Genomic DNA, 21,333 nt, shown 5'->3' with positions numbered 1-21,333 from the left:
AAATTGTGGGTTGCGACCCCATTTTAATGGGGTCGCCAGGACTGGCGTTAGACTTGTTGGAGCTTGGTGCCCGAGCCCCACCACCGGGGCCGAAGCTGAAGCCCCAAGGGCTTCAGCCCTGGGTGCTGGGGCTCAGGTTACAGGCCCCCCTGGGGCTTTGGCCCTCCCCCTCCCCTGTGAGGGAGTCGGGGCTCGGGTGGGCTCAGGCTTCAGTCCCCCCTCCTGGGATCATGTAGTAATTTTTTTTTCTGTCAGAAGAGGGTTGCGGTGCAGCAAAGTTTGAGAACCCCTGAAGTAGTAGATTGTGTAGTCATGAACTCTAAAAATATTTAAATCTATCATTCCTTAAGTTCCCCAGCATCCCTCTTTTCTCTGTTCTGGTTCATGCACTGCACTGACAAGTCTACTGTACTCTATGCATTAGCAGCAGAGAGAAATGTAATAGAAATATTGACAGTATATTTCAGTCTGCTGCAGAACTATTTCTGCTTTGAGCCGTAATGTCAAAAAGAGGAAAGGATAAGAGAACACACCAATGAATGAAAGATAGGAAAAAAACCTAGACAAGCCTGATACACTAAAAAGTGGGATGGGGAGAGCAAGAGAAAAAAGGGTAAGGGGAATCAACAAACAGTAAAAGGCAGGGGACAGTCGCATGGTTTAGATCAGTGGTTCTCAAACTGTGGGTCAGGACCACAAAGTGGGTCACGACCCTGTTTTAATGGGGTTGCCAGGGCTGGGGCCAGGCAATGAAGCCAAAGCCCAAGCCCCACTATCTGGGGCTGAAGCCTGAGGGCATCATCCTTGGGCAGTGGGGCTGAGATTACAGACCTCCTGCCTGGGGCTGAAGCCCTTTGGCTTTGGCTCTCTCAACCCCCCAGGACAATGGAGCTTTGGCCCCCCCACCCAGGGTGTCAGGGATCAGGCTGGCTCAGGCTTCGGTCCCCCTTCTTGAAGTCGTGTAGTGATTTTTTTGTTGTTGTTGTTGTTGTCGTCAGAAAGGGGTCGTGGTGCAATGAAATTTGAGAACCCGTGGTTTAGACAGCTGTCAGAGCTAATACTACAAGCTTCAAACACTCCTTTCATTATTTGATCAACTGACAGGAAAAATCAATTGTTATTTCAGTAAGCATCAAGGATTATTACTTGCAAAGACAAAGGTGAAGTTGATTAAAGAAAGAAGAAAAATATTCTTATTTAGAGAGATGAGAGTAGAAGAGAAGTTCCTCAAGCAAATATTGTGGTGAAATCACTCAGCTGAATCAGAGATTTGATTTCATGCAACAGACCCTTGAAGGCAACTTCAAAACTACATTCAGCAATCTGTAGAGTGATGTTATCCAAATAATTTTGCACTAAATGAACAGTGAGGTTACCAGAGCAGAACTGAAACACTAGGAAGGGTAGTGAAGGGGTTAGACAATAAGAAAATGGAGAAAATTCAAGGGAGAAAATCTGATATCACTGTCTTTTCATTCTATCTGGTTTCTCTCAGTTTGACTCCAACTCCATCATGAATCTTTAAGCAAAATTAAAAAAAATACATGTGCATAGGACAGGTGAAGATGGACTCGGTCTTATACTGACATGACAAGACCACCTATGAGCCGCAATATAAAGAAGCAGGTGAGGTATGAAAAGAAGTTCATGTTTTCCAGGATTCCTTAGTGACCCTGTAATGGTGCTAGAAAACCCTACAAATTAAGAGGAGACTACAAATTAGTACCCTGTTATTTCCTCCACTATTATGTTTATTGCAGTAATGCCTAGAGGTCCAAGTCCATTATGCCAAGCAAGGTATACACGGTATGAGAGAGTTCCTGTTCCAAACAGCTTAGAGTCTAAATACACACAACGGACAAGGGGTGGAGAGAAACACATACAACACAAAATGAAAATGTGAAGTTTGGCAAATGTCACGTACGATTTTTATAAAGGGTTTGGGTTAGGTTGAGAGAGGAGTTACTAAAGGGAGAAAGCCAAGGAAAAGAAAGGAGGGGAACATGGAGTGACACCTAAGTGAAAGTGACTGGAAAGGAGTAGGCTAGAGCAATCAGTCAAAAAGCACAGCACAGGAAACGGAATGCCCAGAGTAAAAACTGAGAAAGAATTGTGACTTGAAGGGCATGGGACAAGGACGAGCTGCATTAAATCCTTTTCCTTTGTGGTAGAAGATAGTCACCTCAGTGATAATAAAATCTAAGGAAACAACTTTCCCCACCCAAAAGAGTGCATTTTAAACTGTAGAAATGTTGGGTAAATTATTTGAATAAACCGAACCTGCATAGCTTGTTGTCCGTTTTGGAAGAAAGTCTATATAAAAAAACAAGATATTCCAAACATTCTATTAGAGTTCATTAAATCAAGTTAAATTGATTATACACATTTGTTGCTCTCTCTTATAAATGGAGTATTGGGGAATAGGGAAGAAAAATTTAAACCTTTATATTAATTTCTATTATGGTAATGCCTGGAGGCCCCAGTCAGGATCAGGGCCCATTGTGCTAAGTACTGTAACAATACAAAGAGACATGGTCTCTGCTCCAGAGAGTTCACAATTTAAACAAGCAACACAAAAGGGTGCAAGAAAGTGATTCAAAGTGTGAACATTTTTTTAAACAAATATACCACATATATCTTATAGGCAGGGCTGGTTGCACCTCCTATTAAGCTTGCTTGTCACTTCCCGTTACAAAACCCTGTTTTCAATTGCTTATAACTTTACCAAACTAACCATTTGGGCTGAATTTTTCTATACCATGGGTCTGCCTTAGTCTTAAATTTTTTAGAGAGAGTTTCAGCCAAAACAGTTCAGCTGTATCCAAGAATGAAACCAAGGGGAAAAAACTGCAATGTTAAAAATAATCCTGATAATCTTTACTATGAGACTCTGCAGCACTCCTGTGCTTTGGAGCAGAGGTGGTGTCTGTTTCAGGGATGTACCTTTTACTGTTCCTGTGATAATCCACCCAAGTCTGGCCTCTGAAAAAATACCAGTTCACATACGCTCAAGTAGAGAAGTGCTAGAGTTTAACAGCTAAAATTCCTGAAGAATCCATGCTCAACGAGCATGCTCCAGACCCTCACAGCTCCTAGTGCTGGCTAAAAGCAGCATGCACCATCCCCACAGAGCATACTCTATTCCCAGAGTGGGGCCAGGCTGAGCACAGGGAGCCTGTATCTCCTATCTTTACGCTCTCAATGACACCCTGCTGGCACCTAGGCAGCCATCTGACTCAAACACAAAGGAAGTACTGAACTGGGGGGGGGGGGGGGGGGGGAAGGAGGCAGGATATTGGACTAGAAGGGGATGGAAGAGAAACTGACTACAAATTGATGGGGACTAGAGCTGGCTGAGCAAAAAGACTGAACGGAGAGGCAGGAGAGGGTAAGTGGGTATTGGTTGGGCATCAGACCAGAAGCTTGGGGAAGAGGGGACACAGACTGGCCAAAGCAGGAATCAGTGTGCGAGAAACAGGAGACAGATCTGACAAGGAGCAGGGAAGCGAACTGGGACTGGCTGGGCAAAGAGACTGGGACAAGGAGCTGGGTGAGAGGCAGTGGAAGACAGACTGCTTGAGGAGCCTGTAGATGAAGACTGAGAGCCAGTATGGGGAGGGGAAAGACTGGAGGCCAATGAGAGACATGACAAGAATAGGTTAAAAGGGACAGGGCAGAAGGGGACAAGTTTTGATTGGGGGGGAGGGCAGGAGGAAAGACATGCAGAAGGGACAGGGCAGAGGGGATTAAGACATGAAGAAGGGTCTGTGGCCATTACAATCGACTCCAGAGCCTGGAATAGCCTTGGAATATTCACAAATGGGCAGTAATGTGACAAAACTGTTGTGGTCAGCAAAAGACGAGCCAAAATTTGACTTTTAACTGGTTTTGATGTGAAGTTCATTTCCAAGGATTTGTTCAGAAATTTACAACTCAAATTCAGCAGCACAACAGATATCAAAGTTCCGGTTCTGTCTGGGAAACAACTTCTATTCAGAACCAGAAAAACAGGCAATGATGTCTACACATAATCTGTTCAGAAGGATAGTCTGGCCTACTTGTAACAATACGAAAGGAGAAATTAAGACTTGTGGGTACTAGTCTTAGCTGTACCACTGATTATCCTCTGGGCATAATTCTGCATTCCTCACATACCCTTAACTTCAGAAGCTACAAAAACTTCCCAAAACCCACATCCTGGGATCCCACAGTGCTCTGTCTTAAGTCACCTCTTCTAGTTTATTTTTTTTCCTTTACTTTCTCATCCCCACGAAGAAGCCATTCAGTCCTGTCTTTGTTTTTCCTCTCTACAGCTCTTTCCCTCCTGTTTGGTTCTTTCTGGTTCTCTTCCTTTTTTTTTTTTTGGGTCAGCTTCAGGATTTCAATGAGAGGTTTTGGATGTATAATACAAGGACTGGGTACTCACTCTCCGTTTTCCTGTCTACTAAATGTATGTCAAGTCTACCTCAGTATTGTGAGGCTAATTCTTAAAGCACAGAGATCCTTACATTAAATATACAATATAAATTCAAACTACTATTATAGTTTAGGGTCTCAAGCCATTATGCTCTAAGCCAGGGGTCAGCAACCTTTCAGAAGTGGTGTGCCGAGTCTTCATTTATTCACTCTAATTTAAAGTTCTGCATGCCAGTAATACATTTTAATGTTATTAGAAGGTCTCTTTCTAAAAGTTTGTAATATATAACTAAACTATTGTTGTATGTAAAGTAAATAAGTTTTTTAAAATGTTTAAGAAGCTTCATTTAAAATTAAATTAAAATGCAGAGCCCCCCAGACTGGTGGCCAGGACCCAGGCAGTGTGAGTGCCACTGAAAATCAGCTTGCATGCCGTCTTTGGCACGCATGCCATAGGTTGCCTACCGCTGCTCTAAGCTTTGCTAAACTAAACTAGTGGCAGAAACAGTTACCTATCCTGTAGTGTTTCAATTTCTCCTGTTTCACAATTTTAAGTTCAACTAAGTCTACTTTAGGGGTGTTATTTTTCTGCATTAAACAAAATATTTTTCTTTGGGAAAAATATTTTATGGAAGTCTATATACAGATATAGCCTACTACAATAGACAAGAGCTATATTAACATTTATACACTACAATAGTGTAAATGTATATTTAGAATAATAAACATGGATTTCTGAAAATACAGTTTCAAGGATACTATGTTTGATCATAGATAGTTCAAAATTTTGTGCACAACTTGTAGGCTCAAATTTCCACATTAAAAAACAGGTTAATTAACAGCTACAGAACAGAACAGACTAAGGGTAACATTTTCAAAAGTGACTTTAGGTATTTAGGAGCTTAATTCTAAATGAAAGCCAATGGAACTTGGGCTGCTAAGTGCCTAAATCATTTGTGAAAATGAGACTAGGGCCAAATTTTAAAGGTAGTTAGGCATTGCTATGCTCAGTGTTGCAATCCCCAACTGATTTAGGAGCATAAATCTCATTTTCAAAAGAGATTTAGGAACTTAGGAGTCTATATCTGCAGACAGCATTGCAACGCCTACATACCCTTAAAAATATGGGCCTTAGGCACGTCTGAAAATTTTATCCTAAATTTTTAAAATTAATAAAAAATGTCAGTAAAATCTTTAGAACCCTAACATAATTGAATTTTATTTTTAAAATGTGGACTTTTTTAAACATAGTCGAGACCTTGTTTTGTACTGTTTGAAAGCCCATAAACATCATGGTTCCAGCTCCTGTGAAGCTTTCATTCCCTTTCTGCTACTCATTGTCAGTATTGTGATGCCTCATACGCCACCTAACACATTCATATAGATGAAAACTGCGCTAATGTTACAGATAATCAAATGTCATGTTTCAAGGCACCATATTTTTAGTTGAAAAGGCCAGAACAGAACTGCTCTCACTTTGAAAGACCAAGTATTTACGACTGCTGGAGAGCTAAGAAAGAACAGGAGCAGTAAAAGGGCTGGAATCAGAAAATAAGAGGACCAACAAGTAAGATTCTCTCAATACCAGAACAACATAGCAAATTTAGTTAATTAAATGTACTCAAATTAAAGTTTTATTAGACTGAAATATTCCCATACACACATGAACACTGGGCCAGCTAGGATCCCTGCCTAAGAAGATGACCCTTTGCTAACAGTCGTTCAGTAACAGGCCTGTTTCACATGGTTTATAACTGTTCAACTGCAAGAACAGACCACGCTGAGAACAATTTTGTTTGGTCTCAAGTAGCAGTTACTATTAACAGTTGAGAGAAAGAATGAAGGGAAACTCTCTCCAGACAATGGTTGTCAGCACCAAGTTGATTTCCTAGGGTAAATGAACTCTAAAGGAAGAAAGTGGAACCACTGGCATTGTGGAAAAAGCAGTCAGAACACCAGAAATAAGCGGATTATGTTACCTTTTTATTTATTTGTTTGCATCTCATTACATTTGCTTTGAAAAATTGTTTTGGGGGTATGGGAACTACTGAGGATGCTCATGTTTCAACAAGGCCTGAATATGAGAGAAGTGTCGATATAATTGACAGTTTTGTACAAGGAAAGTAATATGGAAAACACATGTACACTCAAACATACATAGCAAATAAAAACGACTAAATGCCAAATGGAGCTTGTGTACAATGGATGTTGGCAACAAAAATGTCAAAATCCATAAACAGAATTTTGTGTACACTACTTAGCAAGCTAGAATGGCTAAAAAATTTCCACTTTGGCATTAACTGCTGTACACAGGAAGCTTAAGTTGACACATGGTGTAAATATTTTATATCAAAATGAATTAAGAGTATTTAGACACCTACCTCTGTATGTCTTGAATGAAGTGCATTGTATTCTTTCTTCAGTTCTGCCTCCCTCTCCTCAAGTCTGCTAACTGAAAAAAAATTAATTAAGGTTAACCCAAGGAGACTCAATACCAGCTACTGAAAGTCTGATTTCCAGAGACCAAAATTGTCACTCCAGAGGTCAGGGTATTCCAATTGATGGATATCAAGCAGCAAGAGGGCACTTAATGGAGTTGAGGAAATTCAACTCTATTATTGTCCTTCTTAAATCTTTCTCACTCCCCCTTCTACAGCTAAAGAAAGCACACTCCTTCCCCTAAAGGTTGCAAATAGCCATATGGAGCTGAAGCACATTTTTCACCGACAAGTTAACGACCATTAAATCATCAGATTTCCAGTTAAATTTGTCCAGGAAAATTGTTTATATTAGTTCTACCAGTTCAGATCTTTTCACACATGCATAACAAGAGAAAGTAGGAAGCAACAGAGACCCTATCACATGCTATACTGTTAATCTTGCATTCAGAGGTCACATCTATGAAGAGAACTGCAAGCTATCTATTGGCATTACCAATAGGAAGTTACACAAGATGATCACAATGGTAACTTCTAGCCTTGGAATCTAGAAAACTTTTCTTCTACATAAACAGGCTGCCAACTCACAGGCCTAAATCAAGCCTATATTTCTCCACTGAAAAGTTTTAAATGGCTGAAGCAGAGCAAATATTAACCAGATACTCTATGTTACAGTGATCTAAAGTATTAATAATTTGGCAATAACTTACAGTATTCCACATGCCATAACTGAAGTTCTTACATTTAAGAGTTCAACCTTGCACGCCATTGTATATTAAAGTAATGGTCCTGCAGATGCAAAACTAAACTTTTCATTTTTCTTTGAATGCTTACATTTGAAGACAAATGTACTGAAATTAATCAAGTTTTTTAAAACACAACTTAGAAAAAAATTTCAGCCATCAGTGCAGTCTTCATTTACAAGATTAAAGATGATAGGGTTTTTTGGTTATGGCTTGTCTTCACATATGCTACAGCAGCACCGCTGTAGCACTTTAGTGAAGACACTACAGTAGAATCACTACTGGGGCCCAGTTGTACCGATGTAGCACTGCTAGTGCAGATCTTCTATGCTGATCAGCGAGAGCTCCCCCGTTGGCATAATTATTCCACCTCCCCAGGCAGCGGTAGCTATGTCCCTCTCCCACTGACATAGTGCTGTCCACACTGGCACTTAGGTTGGTATAACTTATGTCGCTCGTGGGGTGGGTTTTTCATGCCCGAGCGAATTAAGTTACACCGATGTAGGTCTGTAGTGTACACCTGGTCTTAGACCAAGTTATCTCCAAGGTTATGGTATCCCTATACCACATTTCTCTTCCAAATAGTTTATAAACTCAATGCTCTCTTTGCACTACATTTTTAGTATAAGAAGTAGAATTCTGAACAGCCGGGACCATGTTAGAATTAGCTCTCGCAGTTAAAATGCTGGTTGGTTGGTGGTGGTTGTTTTTATTTATTTATTTAAAAACCTTATGGCTACCTTTCAAAATGCAAAATTATTTTAAAAAAGGAGTATTTTAAATCTGCATACTATTGGTATGTCAAAGATATACCAAATTGATCAGCTGCTCCCCTCAACTTAGAAATGGGCTAGAAGTAAAACAAGTATGTTTTCTGTCCCAATCTGAAAAGTAACAAAGTACTGTATCAGTACAGGATCATCTACAGCTCTCAGTAGATAAAGCCAAGGTTACCCTTGGTTTTAACACTTTCAGCTCCTAACTCAACTGTAATTGGAATTCTCACACTAACTTTCATATAACAAAAAATTTAATTCTAATATTCAGTACAGTGTTAGGAAGGTTCTTAGAAAATCATTTTTCCAACCAAAATGGTCTGTCATGGCCTTCTGCGGTGTTCACTCATGTCATTTCAATATAAGCTGTTAGTGACAACACTTATCTGTTTATTTTGGTGTCTACTTTGCCCTATTTTGCAATTAGTTTATTGAAGGCCTTACCTAAAAGTCTTGTTTTTTCCCTTTTGTTCAGCTGTGGAGCTTTCCCCCCTGCCATTACAAGTTTGTCAACTCTAACTTTCTGCTTGTGGAACGTGCGAGAATATTACATTATGTATTCTTTTGGTTTAGGCAAGTGCTCCATATTTTCTAGTTGAGGTCCTCTTCTTCCACTTGCCCTGTTTAAACCCCTCAAGATGATTTACAATACAGTTACCAATCTGTCTGCAGCTATAGACTCAGTGCCAAACACTACAGTATCACAAGACCTATGCCAATATTTTCTCCGCAATTTGTGCATTTCTACTATTGCCAGCGTGCTCCTGTCATCAATATTTCTCAATGCACCATTTTTTAGTGCCCCACATTTTCTACATTTGCACATAGGATATACTTTATATAGGTACTTTATATAGATACTAGTTTTAAAAAGTTCAAATTGAATAGATTCAAAAGATGTAACCATAACCTACAACTGTCTGTGCACTTCGATCAACATTACTCTCTAATCTCATCTTGCTCTTCTAAGAACATTAAGATATTTGACAAGACCTTTTGCACTCTAGCTATAAATATCAAACTGCTCAAAAGTATCACATATATATACACCCCTATGAACCAATCTTACAATACAGTAAAAAAATCTAATCCACATAATGGCAGACTGAACAAGAACTCTAAGGTGAACTTAGCAGCAATTAAGGATATATCCTTAAAATGTAAATATAGCAATAAATACATGAACATTAATTTTGAAAGGCTTGATATAGGATGCAAGATGCTTAGCTGTGCGTTTCTAAAGAAATTATCAATGCACTGTAGAGTAAAGCAGATAAGACGACTCTAATTTGTCAGTCAGAGGCAATGTCCATTCTGAACACTCAGGGAGAGAAGATAAGTGCATGGAAGCTTTGGATAAGTATCCAGAGAAAAACCACCAATTTTATTTGAAAAGCCAACTTTTGCCTACTCTATCAGACTATATGGACTATTATCTTCTAGTACAGCTGGACTACAGCATATCAGTTTACAATCTAAGTTAACTATGCCTTGGTCAGATGGAAAGATACGTAGAAATATTTAAAACAAGCAAGGCTGGCTCACCTTAGTTTTTCCTGTCACTAATACGTAGGACACATTTGCCAAATCATTAGACTTAGGACTTTTAAGAGGAAAGGTCTTATGGTCATTCCCTTTTGCCCTCATAGCCAAATTTTTCAGGTGCTCAAAAACTGCCTCAGTCCAAGCAAGCAGTTTGGAAATCAGGAAGTGCAAATAGCATTGCTAATTGGCTTCATGTTATGCGAGACCTGTTCCCTTCCTTAGAAACAGTTTCCAAGTACACTGAAATAGCATCAGGACCTAGATAATGCTAAATATTAACTAATGATGGCTTGGGTTTAAAATTTTGCTTCCCAGTGCTGGTGAGCAGAAGATTATATTCACTGCAGTCACAGCTGGGGATTAGCACAGAAAAACACACTGATACAAGTTTAAGTCCTCTGACATATGGCTTAACTAGCACTGGCTCATAATGATACTCCAGAATTCACCAGAGGTGACCTAAACACATACCACATTTAAATGACTACAGACTATCACTTTACAGTTAAACCATGAGACTAATTCCCAACGCTTCATTTTGATCACAACAGCCTACCTAAATGAAATCAGGTGCTTTCCACAATTTACTGTGGTTAATAGTTTAAGATCACTGATGGTGTCCTAGCGCTACCCCAAATTAGGCTCCTTCATTGGGCCTATTCTAACAAGAATGGCAGCTCCATAATTAAAGCTATGGTGACAGTTTCACTAGATGCAGGCACTAAAGACCCATGGTGCACACCCGCACACCCACACAGATTTATTTCATAACCATTCTATTTGTGATGGGAATATTTTCTTAGAGGAAGGCCCTGCAATGTGACTGAAATGTCTAACTCTGGTTTAGTCTAATCTTCTCTGGAGTTCTTTCCTCAGTAAGATGCCTACAACTGAATGCATGAGCAAGAGACTAGACATTTCATCCTGGGCTTTGCTGGTCAAGCTTGTGACAGCCTTACACTCAACTTGATGGCATTTTTCTGTCTTTAATGAAATAACTTTTGAATGCCACATCTGATCAATTACAGAATTTCATGGAAAGTTCTAGGCATCAATGGCCAAAACCCTACTGATTTTGGGGAAAAACTGGAAACCAGAAGAGGAAAAAATGAGACATATGAAGCTCCTGCCAGCTTTTCATCATAGCCTCAAGCACCTCTGCAATTGTCTATAGGTCAAAAAAACCTGTATAACATTCCAGCATAACAATACTCCCACCTCATTTCAGTCCATCCTCCCATTAAAGTTTAACATTTTGATGTCCTGAATGACTTATCATCCAAACAGAAAGAAAAAATGGGGAGGGGGAGGAGAGAGGGGACAAATGACGGTGTGCGCACAGTCCCTGGCGGGGGGGGGAGGAGGGGGAATGGGAGCACACAGCCCTTCCCATGGGAAGAAATGGGCAAACCCTGGAATGAGGAAAGGAGCCTGTCCATCTTTTAGGCAACACTGCAACATTCCCCCCCCCTACTTTTTTTTTTAAATAGAAAAAATTCTTTTCATTATAGCAAGAATGACAACACCCAGTCCCATCTACTCAGACACAACTCACCCCCCTCCCACAAACCAACAACCCCGTAAAAGAAGCCAATGAAGCAAAACAAAACCCAAAACACCCCCAACCCCAAGATATTTTACTTAAAAAGGGAGAATCAGACACTCCATTGAATCCTTTAGGGACTTCACTATTGCTATCAAATTTTACACAGACGATGCTCAGATACAACACTGACAAACAACGGTATAAAACTCTAAGATACTGAGTAAGGGTATCAGAACCTGGTCCAAAAAAGAAACATAAAAGCTTAGCAATTAATATGGGCTTACAAATGGGTCTCCTAATCCCAAGAGAAACAGGACATCACCACAGCAATAGGCTAGATGGCAGTAAACAAAGCCCTTTAGACTGGCAAGAATACCACCAGCGCAACAAATTTAAGTCTGAAGGTTGCCTCATTTTCATTTTGCTCAGCTTGCACATGGAGCAGAGTAGAAGTCTGAAATCGCGCAGGTAACATTCATTTTAGTCTACGCTACTTCACAGCCACTAAGTGCAGCAAAGCACAGTGTTGGGGGTAGGCTAACTATAGTGCCATTTGGGACAGCCTAAAGCCTCACAGGAAAGGGATTTAAAAACAAAAGGGTAGAAATTTGAGATTATATTAAAGAAATGATCATAAAGCAACTGAAAAAGTTCCTTTTGCAATCCAATGTCTCAGACTCCTATTTCTGGCTAGAAAAATATTTAAAAGATATCACCATAAGGATGGTGGGGTCAAGGAAGCCTACAGAAAATTTCAAGCAGAGATTAAAAACAACTTGTTTTGGTCCTTTCATTGAAATAAATACTTAAATTGCTGAAAACAAATCCATTCTCAATTTTCCTATTAGCCAAATATAACTATTCAGATGAAGGGAGAGGTCTAGCAGTTAGCCTTATTTATAATTACATTCACATGTATTTTAAGAAGATGACTTGGCAAGATCATTATCTGCTGCCATTTAAGACAGCCAGAGCATCAAGAATTGAGCAACTTTCGTCAGACTTAATCTGTATCTAACCACAAAGAAACAGTCCTTTACTTCAATTACTTCTATTGTTTAATATTCAGCATAGATTGAAGTCTAGTTTCTCAGATCTTGCATATCACCAATCTCAATTTCAGAAAAAATTAGCATTAGTGAAGTTAATTGAATGCCCTCCAAATTCATTATAGCCCAATTTGTCATAGGACATTACAAGTTCAATATTGATTTTGCAATAGTGCAGAGTAGATTCTAAAAGTTCAATCTTTCCAGGTACAATACACACCTACTAAATAACACCTTACCTAGTTCATTTAAATGGTGAACACATTACACATTGAAAAATACTATCCTGAACAGTGGAAGAATCCTCATTGATCAATTTAAGGAAGTAATTTTTTTTTAACTAATTTGTTGTGTAGACAATTCAATTTTATACAGAGCTCTAAATCCTCAATGAAGTTCTGCATCTATACAAATATTAGTCAGCTTTGAATATAGTATGTAAACCAAGTTGTAAATATTCAAAAAGTCAGAACACTAGACTGAAAAGAAAACCGATTCCATTGGAAAAACAAAGCTTCCATGAAAGAAAATGTTCACTTTAACATACACTCAAGGCCCATCTGCAATCTGATATACAGCACACAGTGAAACAGTATCCAAAGATCTGAAATACCAGTACTCCATATGAAAACCTAAGCCTCCTTGATTTAACTTATCCAGTTCATCTCAAACTGAACCAGTCACGCCTCAAAACAGGAAATTAAGTATTAAGGGAAACTGAGGTGAAGCATTTGGAACTTCCACCTCCATCCTGAGAACAAGTATGAAGGATAAGGCAATAAAAGCTGCCTGCCCTGCCTGTTCAAAAATCAGAGCTTACCTCCCAAGTTTGATGGCTTTTGCCAAGTTTGGAACACCCATCATCTGTTTGTTGTCCTCTGCCTCAAACTGCTGATTAGCCTAAGGGGGAGAAAGAGAAACAAACCTGCTAGAAAGCCAAATCCAACTGATCAGATGCCTCCTCAAGAGGAATTATCAGCTCCTGCTGTGTAGGCAGGGCAAAGAGATCCCATTTATTAGTGGGCCTTACTTGCATGACACTTAAGCCCATTCTGAAGGTTCTCCTTGGAAAGTCTTCCTTCAACTGATTCCCTAACAGCATGTCTCACACTAACTTTAAAAGATACAGAACACACGTTCTTTAGTGACTACTTGATAGGCTGACCATCCCAACCTTGGCAGGGAAAAACTAAATTGATTCAACACAAGCGTTTAACTACAGAGCAATAAGAAAGCTAGACAGAATCTGAGGGTAAAACATACTGTTTAAGACAAATAGTATACTCAGTTCCTTGGCAAGAGGTTAATCACCTTCAAATAGTTCACATTTAATACTTGTTCTACACTGTAGTTAAAGTTTTTTAAATTGACAATATGCTGATTTAGACTTCCAGGATTACAGAAAAATTTGTTCCCGAGTAAATAGCAATGTGCATATATTCAGTTTTTTGCTTCCAGAATTCCATAAAATGAACAGACATCCATTACCTTTAGACAGTAATGTGTCCATTAATATTGCTTTAAGTCCCACTAAGTTCCCAATTTGATCGAGTAGAAACTATCACTGAAAATCCTTAAACTTGACAAACAGTGAAATTTTTTAAATAAGCTGTCATCTAAAATCCATGTTATTTTCATTTAATGTTTATATAACAGTAGCACTCTAGGATCCCCCCATGCCCAAGAATTGAAGCCCGCTGAGCTAGACTCAAGACACAGGCAAAGACAATTTCTGGCAGAACAACTTGAATCTACCACATTGTTTAGCCAACCTACATCCAAAAGTAACGGAGCATCCTGACAATGACTACAGGGTGAAAAAAGGACAAGGTAGTGGGCAGAAGCAGGGATAACACTAATGGGGAGGTGGGGTGGGAAACAGAGTGAAGAATGGAATCACGATACAAAATGTTGCTGTTTCTAAAAGAGCTCAATACCCGGAGAACAGTGATGCTAAAACTACAGTACATTAACTTTGTAAAAGAAGCCAGGTTACCATAATAAGCCATAATGTAAAATCCAGAAAGACATTTAAAGTCTTACACACCCTTTGCTGTAAGTAACTCAACTACAGCAAGTGAAGTTTTTTTGATAAGCAAAATTTAGAAGGCAGTCTAAAATTTAACTAGAGATCCTCAACAAATCTGTAGCTTATCAGGCCTGGGCAGTAGCTAAACCTTTTATTGTTAACTTTCCCCTGGGAAAGAAGTCAGTTCTGATATTGGTCAAGTAATGTTTATGATTAATACTGGTTAACTTTAAAACCTTCCCCCCCCACACACACTCTTAGTTAGTTTTATTAATAGGCTTCACATGAGTAGAGTGTAAAGCACATTGATCCATTATGTTGTTCTGATTTTCTACTACATTTGTGTCTCCAGTTCTGTAACGTGACTGACTCCTATGAAGAGCTCTCTAACTGTAGCTCTGCTCCATCTAGTGGGCTATCGACTTGCACAGAATACAGAGGAAGAATCAATACCACGGGGTGCAGTAAGTCAATAACTACATTAAACAGGCCAGCCTGTTGTCTCAAATAAAGGATTGATAGTGAAACAAAAAACAAGGTTTTTCTAGAAAACATTTTAAGTTGATAAAGTTATGCTATAAGACCGTCTCAGCTGGCTCCTCATCCTTTTCTGGTGCTATATAAATATTTTTTTTATTACAGGTTGAATGCCTTGCTCAAGTTCAAGTGAGTAATATCTAGAATTTGACCATGTCCAGTTTTGCAATTTATGTGAAGTTAGTAGGTGGTTTTCATTCATTTCTTAGAGACAGTGGGGGATCAAACCACAAAGCCATTCCAGGTAGGCCCACCAGTACCAGACTTGGCAACAGTTCAAGAGTTGAATGGCACGGCACTAACTACCTCACTGCACTACGTGGTTGGTTCCTCCAGGGGAGGTTACATTGTCAAGACAATGGATGACAGGCAGGGAGAAAATTGCCCTGTAACTAACTGTGACCCAATATATTGCAAAGAAGACTTCAGCTTCTATTGCTGCAATTCTAGACCGAAACTTAAATTTTTTTTTTTAAAGTTAGTGCTCAACAAGAATGTTCTGAAGACCCAAGCGTTTTGCAGTTACTTTGTTGCACAATGGAGTAATCTATTTTCTACAGAACTAGGCAATGTGATATTTGCTTCATGAGGTTAGTGTTCTAAAGCACCAGCTCTCAGGGTTTATGAATACATGCATTCTAATAAGAAATTGTACCCCACAAAATCTAGGTTCTTAAATTCACATTAAGTGTTAGCTGTAGAAAGTCTTCCAGTACAAAAAGCAAGAGCTTTTAATACCACAATATACTATATGCAGTCCTATTAATTTAACTGTTATGAGCAATTAGGGAACAGTGTTATTGCCTAAAATTCCAGTATTTAGTCATTGATTGGAGATCAAGGCAGCCTCAGTGTAAACATTAAATTAGAGTTTAAATATGAAAATTTATCACAGGAAATATCACTTAAGCAAGCATGATTTGTAATTTTTCCTAAGAGTAAGCCTCTAAAATCAGGCCAAGATCTTATGGACAAGAGTTAAACTGCAGAGTTATAGTTAAAACAATGGATAAAGTGAATAATTAATTCTACAAAATTTGCTTCTAGTATGATGAAAGCATATGGGACAGTTAATGGCGGATAACTTTGATTAGACAAAATCTACCATCTCAAAACAGTAACACAGATATCTAGGGTGGCTCAATTGTCAAAGAAAACATAACATGATTTGGGCCTTGCAGAGGATTTCAGACACAAGCAATAAGTGTTTTCTGCAGTAGACATAATTAGGGCCAGATTTACATTCAGTGCCATGGGAACATTCCCATAATAGGGAAGAGAGGTTTCACAAACAAGAAGAATGATTAAGGAGGCTCTCTTATTTGTGTATTCAAAATCACAAAGTACAAAGAAAGGCAGGACGTTTGTAAAAACCCAATTTATTTTCAGTGTGTTAATGGTCTTATCTAACTCAAAAAAAAAAAAATCTGCAGTCAAACATTACTGAAGAGGGAGGATTATATTATTTCTGCACTATGCAATACTTCTATGCCAAAGCTTAAGTTTACACTGGAGATGTATGTGAGAGTACAGTTTAGCACAGAAGAAGTACTTTCATCTCGGCAGAAAGTCATAACATCGTCTTCAAAGAGTTACCAATCAGAAAAGCAGGAGCCTCTACTCATTTCACATGAAATGAAACAGTATCACATCCAAGAAAATTGCTATGTAATCAAAAGTGTGAAGGCAATTCCAGGCTAACACACTTAGTTTCAAGTTGACATCTTAATGACAAGAATCTTCCCAAATGCTCCAGGGCCTAGTAACAATTATGGTGCACCTTTATCTAAATATAACCTTCCTAAATAATCAGAAATACAATAGTTGGGGCTAAATGGCTTCTTGAATTATACTCCTGCGCTCACACTAACATATACATGAATCCCTCAAAGATTAGTAAATGAAGCCTTGGGCAAAGTTTGAGAAGAACCAGAGACTTGCAAATAAGATCATGTGAATACAGAGCAGCTGCGTTGAGATATGAGCAGTAAGTGCCAAACATCAGTATTTGAGACAGTAGAAAACTTGCTAACACAGACTGCTCTGTTCCTTTTATACTGGAAGTATCAAAACAGTTTTAGGTTATTGCCACCTTCATCGGTTTTGAAAATTAACAATGATGAAGATACATAAGCCATAAGTTTTTTCCCCCCCGTGAACAATCACGAATTTTGATATTTTGTTTGGAATTATTTCTTGTATTTAGAATATTATTGTACTTAGGCCTGGTGTGTACACACAAAGCTGTACCAATACGTCTTAGGGCCAAATGGGTCCTATACTACGGAGACTATACCAGCATAGCTATGTTGCTTGGTTATAACAGCATAACCTCGTAGTGTAGACAGCCTACACTGACGAAGGTGTTTTTCCGCCAGTATTGGAACATGACCTCCCCAAATGATGGTAGCTACATCAACAGAAGCATTCTTCTGTCAATACAGCTGTGCCTATGTTGGGAGTTAGGTTGGCACATGTCAGTCAAGCATGTGGTTTTTTCCCACACCCTTGACCAATATAGCTGTACTGACCTAACCCTTAAGTGCAGACCAAACAATGATCTGATTTTATACCGATTTAATTAAACCAGTGCAACTGTGCATGGTCACTGAGGGCTTGTCTTCACTCAACGTAAGTTACGCTACTCCAGCTATGTGAAACAACGTAGCTGGAGTTGACGTAGCTTAGGTCGACTTACCCCAGTGTCTTCACTGCGCTGCATCGACAGGAGTCGCTCTCCAGTCAACTTCCCTTACGCTTCGCCGAGACCTGGGTCGACTGGAGAACACTCTGCCATTGATTTAGTGGGTCTTCACTAAACCCACTAAAATCAATCCCTGCTGCATCCATTGCAGCAGCATTGATCTCCTCCAGTGAAGACCAGCCCTGAGGGTATGTCTAAACTACAAGTGCTACAGCTATAGTACACATTTACTACAGTGACAGAAGGGGCTTTTCTGTCACTATAGTAAATCTACCCTCTTGAGAGGCAGTAGCTAGGTCAACGGAAGAATTCTTCTATCAACCTACGTGCATCTACAGTGGGGTTTAGGTCAACCTAACTATGTCATACAGTGTCTCAAATTTTTCAAATCCCTGAGCGATGCAGCAAGGTCAATCTAAGTTTAGGTGTAGACTAGGCCTTATACTCATTTAGCTTGTGCCTGTAAATTTACAGGTGTAAACTAAACTGATAACACCATTTTTAAGCGATGAGAGTCCACACACACAAACTAGTTTAACTTAACAGATTTAGGCCAAATGGGTGCAATTTCTGTGCATACACAAGCTTTTAGAGTAAAGGGGACCAGATGTTTTCAGCATCTATTCCTGTTGACAGATAGCCTATCTAGGTATTTATACCACAATAACTGTAAGATCTAACAAGTTAAGCAAATATGGGTTCTATTTGGTACCTTTTCTTTCACTCTCTTCAGCAAAACAGCTTATATTACGACTATTACTGTGAGAAAACTATGGCAGAAAGAGGAGTCTTTCTTTCGGTCTTAAAGCCACTAAGATTTGTACTTATGTTGGGCTCTGGTGGGAAGAAGTTCCATAGGTGGAGGCAACTGCCAGAAAGTAGGTCCAATATCCCATCAAGATCACAGAATGTTCCACTGTTCCCAAGAAGCACAGCTGCGTTTCCCACCTACTCAGTGAATTCAAAGATCAACCACACCACAAATTGATTCCTCCTTATTCCAAAAGCCTCCATAACTGAGCATGGGAGAGCCCACTTGCCCAAAGGAAAAAACAAAGATTTCTATCCTCCACAGAATCCAATGACATACAAGGGGAGTGCTGAGTAAAGCTTCTCCCACATTCAGTAATTAAGGGTGTCAGTATAGCATCTGAAGCCCAGGCTCATGTGCCCTTATGGACCTGTGTTAGCCAACACGTGGACTGCTTCATGTTTCAATTGAAAAAATCTTTATGGTGATGTAAGAGCTAGAAATAACAGTTTGGGGCTTTCCGATTGAAAGTTGAGTTTGCAGGCTGACCGGACACATATTTTACTTGCAAACTAGTCACAATATAGGCAAAGCTGGCAGAAAGTCCTATAGTTGAGGTTGTCTAATACTTTCCATTATATAATAGTTTTCAGTCATTTATAACTATGCCAAACTAACTGTTCAGACTAAAATTTTCCATGCATGTGTCTGCCTCAGCCTAAAATTCCTTGAAAGTTTCAGCAAAAACAACTCAGTCATTTCTGACAATGAGGCTAGGGAAAAAATACAGTTTGCCAGTGTTAAATTCTTACAACCATTTTGTTAAGAAACACTAGCACCTTTATGATTGAAATTCAGAAAGGTGCGTTTCGCTGTCCATTTGAAAAATCCACCTACATTTCACCAAGTTATAAGCCTCTGCAAATAGTCATTTGCCCATGCTCAGTACATATTTACTAGAGGGTAAATGTAAAAATCTCAGAAGATTCCGTCTGCACTGGACATGCTCCAGTGCAGTTCTGAAAGGGCTGAGCACTATTTTACCTGTCATTTCTCTCTACAGCCACAAGGTACTGTGGACCCAGAACTGAGAGCGGAAAGACTGTCTCCTATGCTCCCAATGCTCCCTGCTGGTGCCCAGAAAGTAGAAAGAAGTAGGAATACATAGCAGTGAGAAGCAGAGGGATGGAAATGCTAGAGCAGGGGGAGGCAACCTATGGCACACGTGCTGAAGGTGGCACGTGAGCTGATTTTCAGTGGCACTCACACTGCCCGGGTCCTGGCCACCGATTCGGGAGGCTCTGCATTTTAATTTAATTTTAAATGAAACTTCTTAAACATTTTAAAAACCTTATTTACTTTACATACAACAATAGTTTGGTTATATATTATAGACTTATAGAAAGAGACCTTCTAAAAACATTAAAATGTATTACTGGCACGCAAAACCTTAAATTTGAGTGAATAAATGAAGGACTTGGCATACCACTTCTGAAAGGTTGCCGACCCCTGGGCTAGAGGGAAGAGGTGCAGAGGTGGAAAGGAGCAGGGAGAATGGAACATAAGAAGATAGGGACACCAGGGTCTTTAAACACTAGAGTGGACTCGCCCATATAATACAAAAGAACCAAGAATTCCCAAGTCCCAACATTCCTCTGCTGTCAAGCAAATAACTGAAATCCACTGGCAAAAGAAACATCTCAGCCTCCTCTAGTGGCTGGTCTATATAGATAGTGACTGAGGACTTGTCTACACTATCCACAGGATCAGTGGGCAGCGATCGATCCAGCGGGGTCGATTTATCGCATCTAGTATAGACGTGATAAATTGACCGCTGAGCACTCTCCCGTCGACTCCAGTACTACACCGGAACGAGAAGCGTAAGCGGAGTAGACGGGAGAGCGTCAGCTGTCGACTTACCACAGTGAAGACACCGCAGTAAGTAGATCTAAGTACATAGACTTCAGCTATGCTATTCACATAGCTGAAGTTGTGTATCTTATATTGACCCCACGCGGTAGCGTAGACAAGCCCTTAGTATTGCTACCAGTTACTCCACTGGATGAAGTTGTAGTCATCTGTGCTGTGGTCCCTTTTCCAACACATGAGGAAGTCAATATGGTTCTGCAAGATTTTTATTATGTTAAGAGCATTAAGATTGAAAATTCAAGCCTTCAGAAGTTATAATGTGCTAAAATTCAGATTCCCGATACAGTCTGTAGTTATATGATCACATTCTATTGTCTCCAGGACTCTGCTTCATTTAGTGCACAGGATGGATGGTACTCAGGAAAATGAATCCGAGTTGTGGAGTAAATAAGGCAGTTGTCTATATATCCTCTGCCTTATTTGCAGCAGACAGCGTAGAGTAAATAAGGCTGATAACTACAGGAAGGGAAAGGATATTGTTGTGGTTAAGGCAATTAAATGAATCCTAGAGAACAGGATTCTTTCCTTGCTCTGCCACAGAGTTGCTACGTGATGCTGGGCATATTAAATCAAATCATGTTTCTCAATTTCCAGATATACAACTTGAGGGACCTGATTTGCAGAAGAGCGGAGGATCACAACGTAGCCCAAGTTGATGGGAGCTGCATCTTGAACACGTGAAGTGCTGACAAAATGCTAAGTACTCTTAAAAAAAATAATTATTAAGTTTCAAGTATCTCAAGCTGGGCATTCAAAATTAGTGATCTCTTATGATAGTTTTACTTTGGTTTCTTTGTGTCTCAATTCCTCAGCTGCAGAATGGGAATATCACCACAACCAGACACCTTGCAGGAGTGTTGTGAAAATAAT

General features: G+C 39.5%; 1 protein-coding gene across 3 annotated transcripts in view; it reads right to left on the bottom strand.

The window, feature by feature from the left end:
• SPAG9 (sperm associated antigen 9) overlaps positions 1–21,333 on the bottom strand; it is a 106,584-nt gene that overhangs the window by 68,752 nt on the left and 16,499 nt on the right. For all 3 annotated transcript variants that reach the window (XM_026654380.1, XM_026654384.1, XM_026654381.1), the window contains exon 3: positions 6,798–6,868. In XM_026654380.1, coding sequence (XP_026510165.1) covers positions 6,798–6,868 — 71 coding nt within the window. The remainder of the gene's footprint in view (positions 1–6,797; positions 6,869–21,333) is intronic.

Source organism: Terrapene carolina, unplaced genomic scaffold (assembly GCF_002925995.2).
Source record: "Terrapene carolina triunguis isolate 2854851 unplaced genomic scaffold, T_m_triunguis-2.0 Scaffold192, whole genome shotgun sequence".
Classification (NCBI taxonomy): Eukaryota; Metazoa; Chordata; order Testudines; family Emydidae; genus Terrapene; species Terrapene triunguis.
The sequence above is the reverse complement of the archived record's forward strand: the minus strand, read 5'-3'. Positions and strand labels throughout refer to the sequence as shown.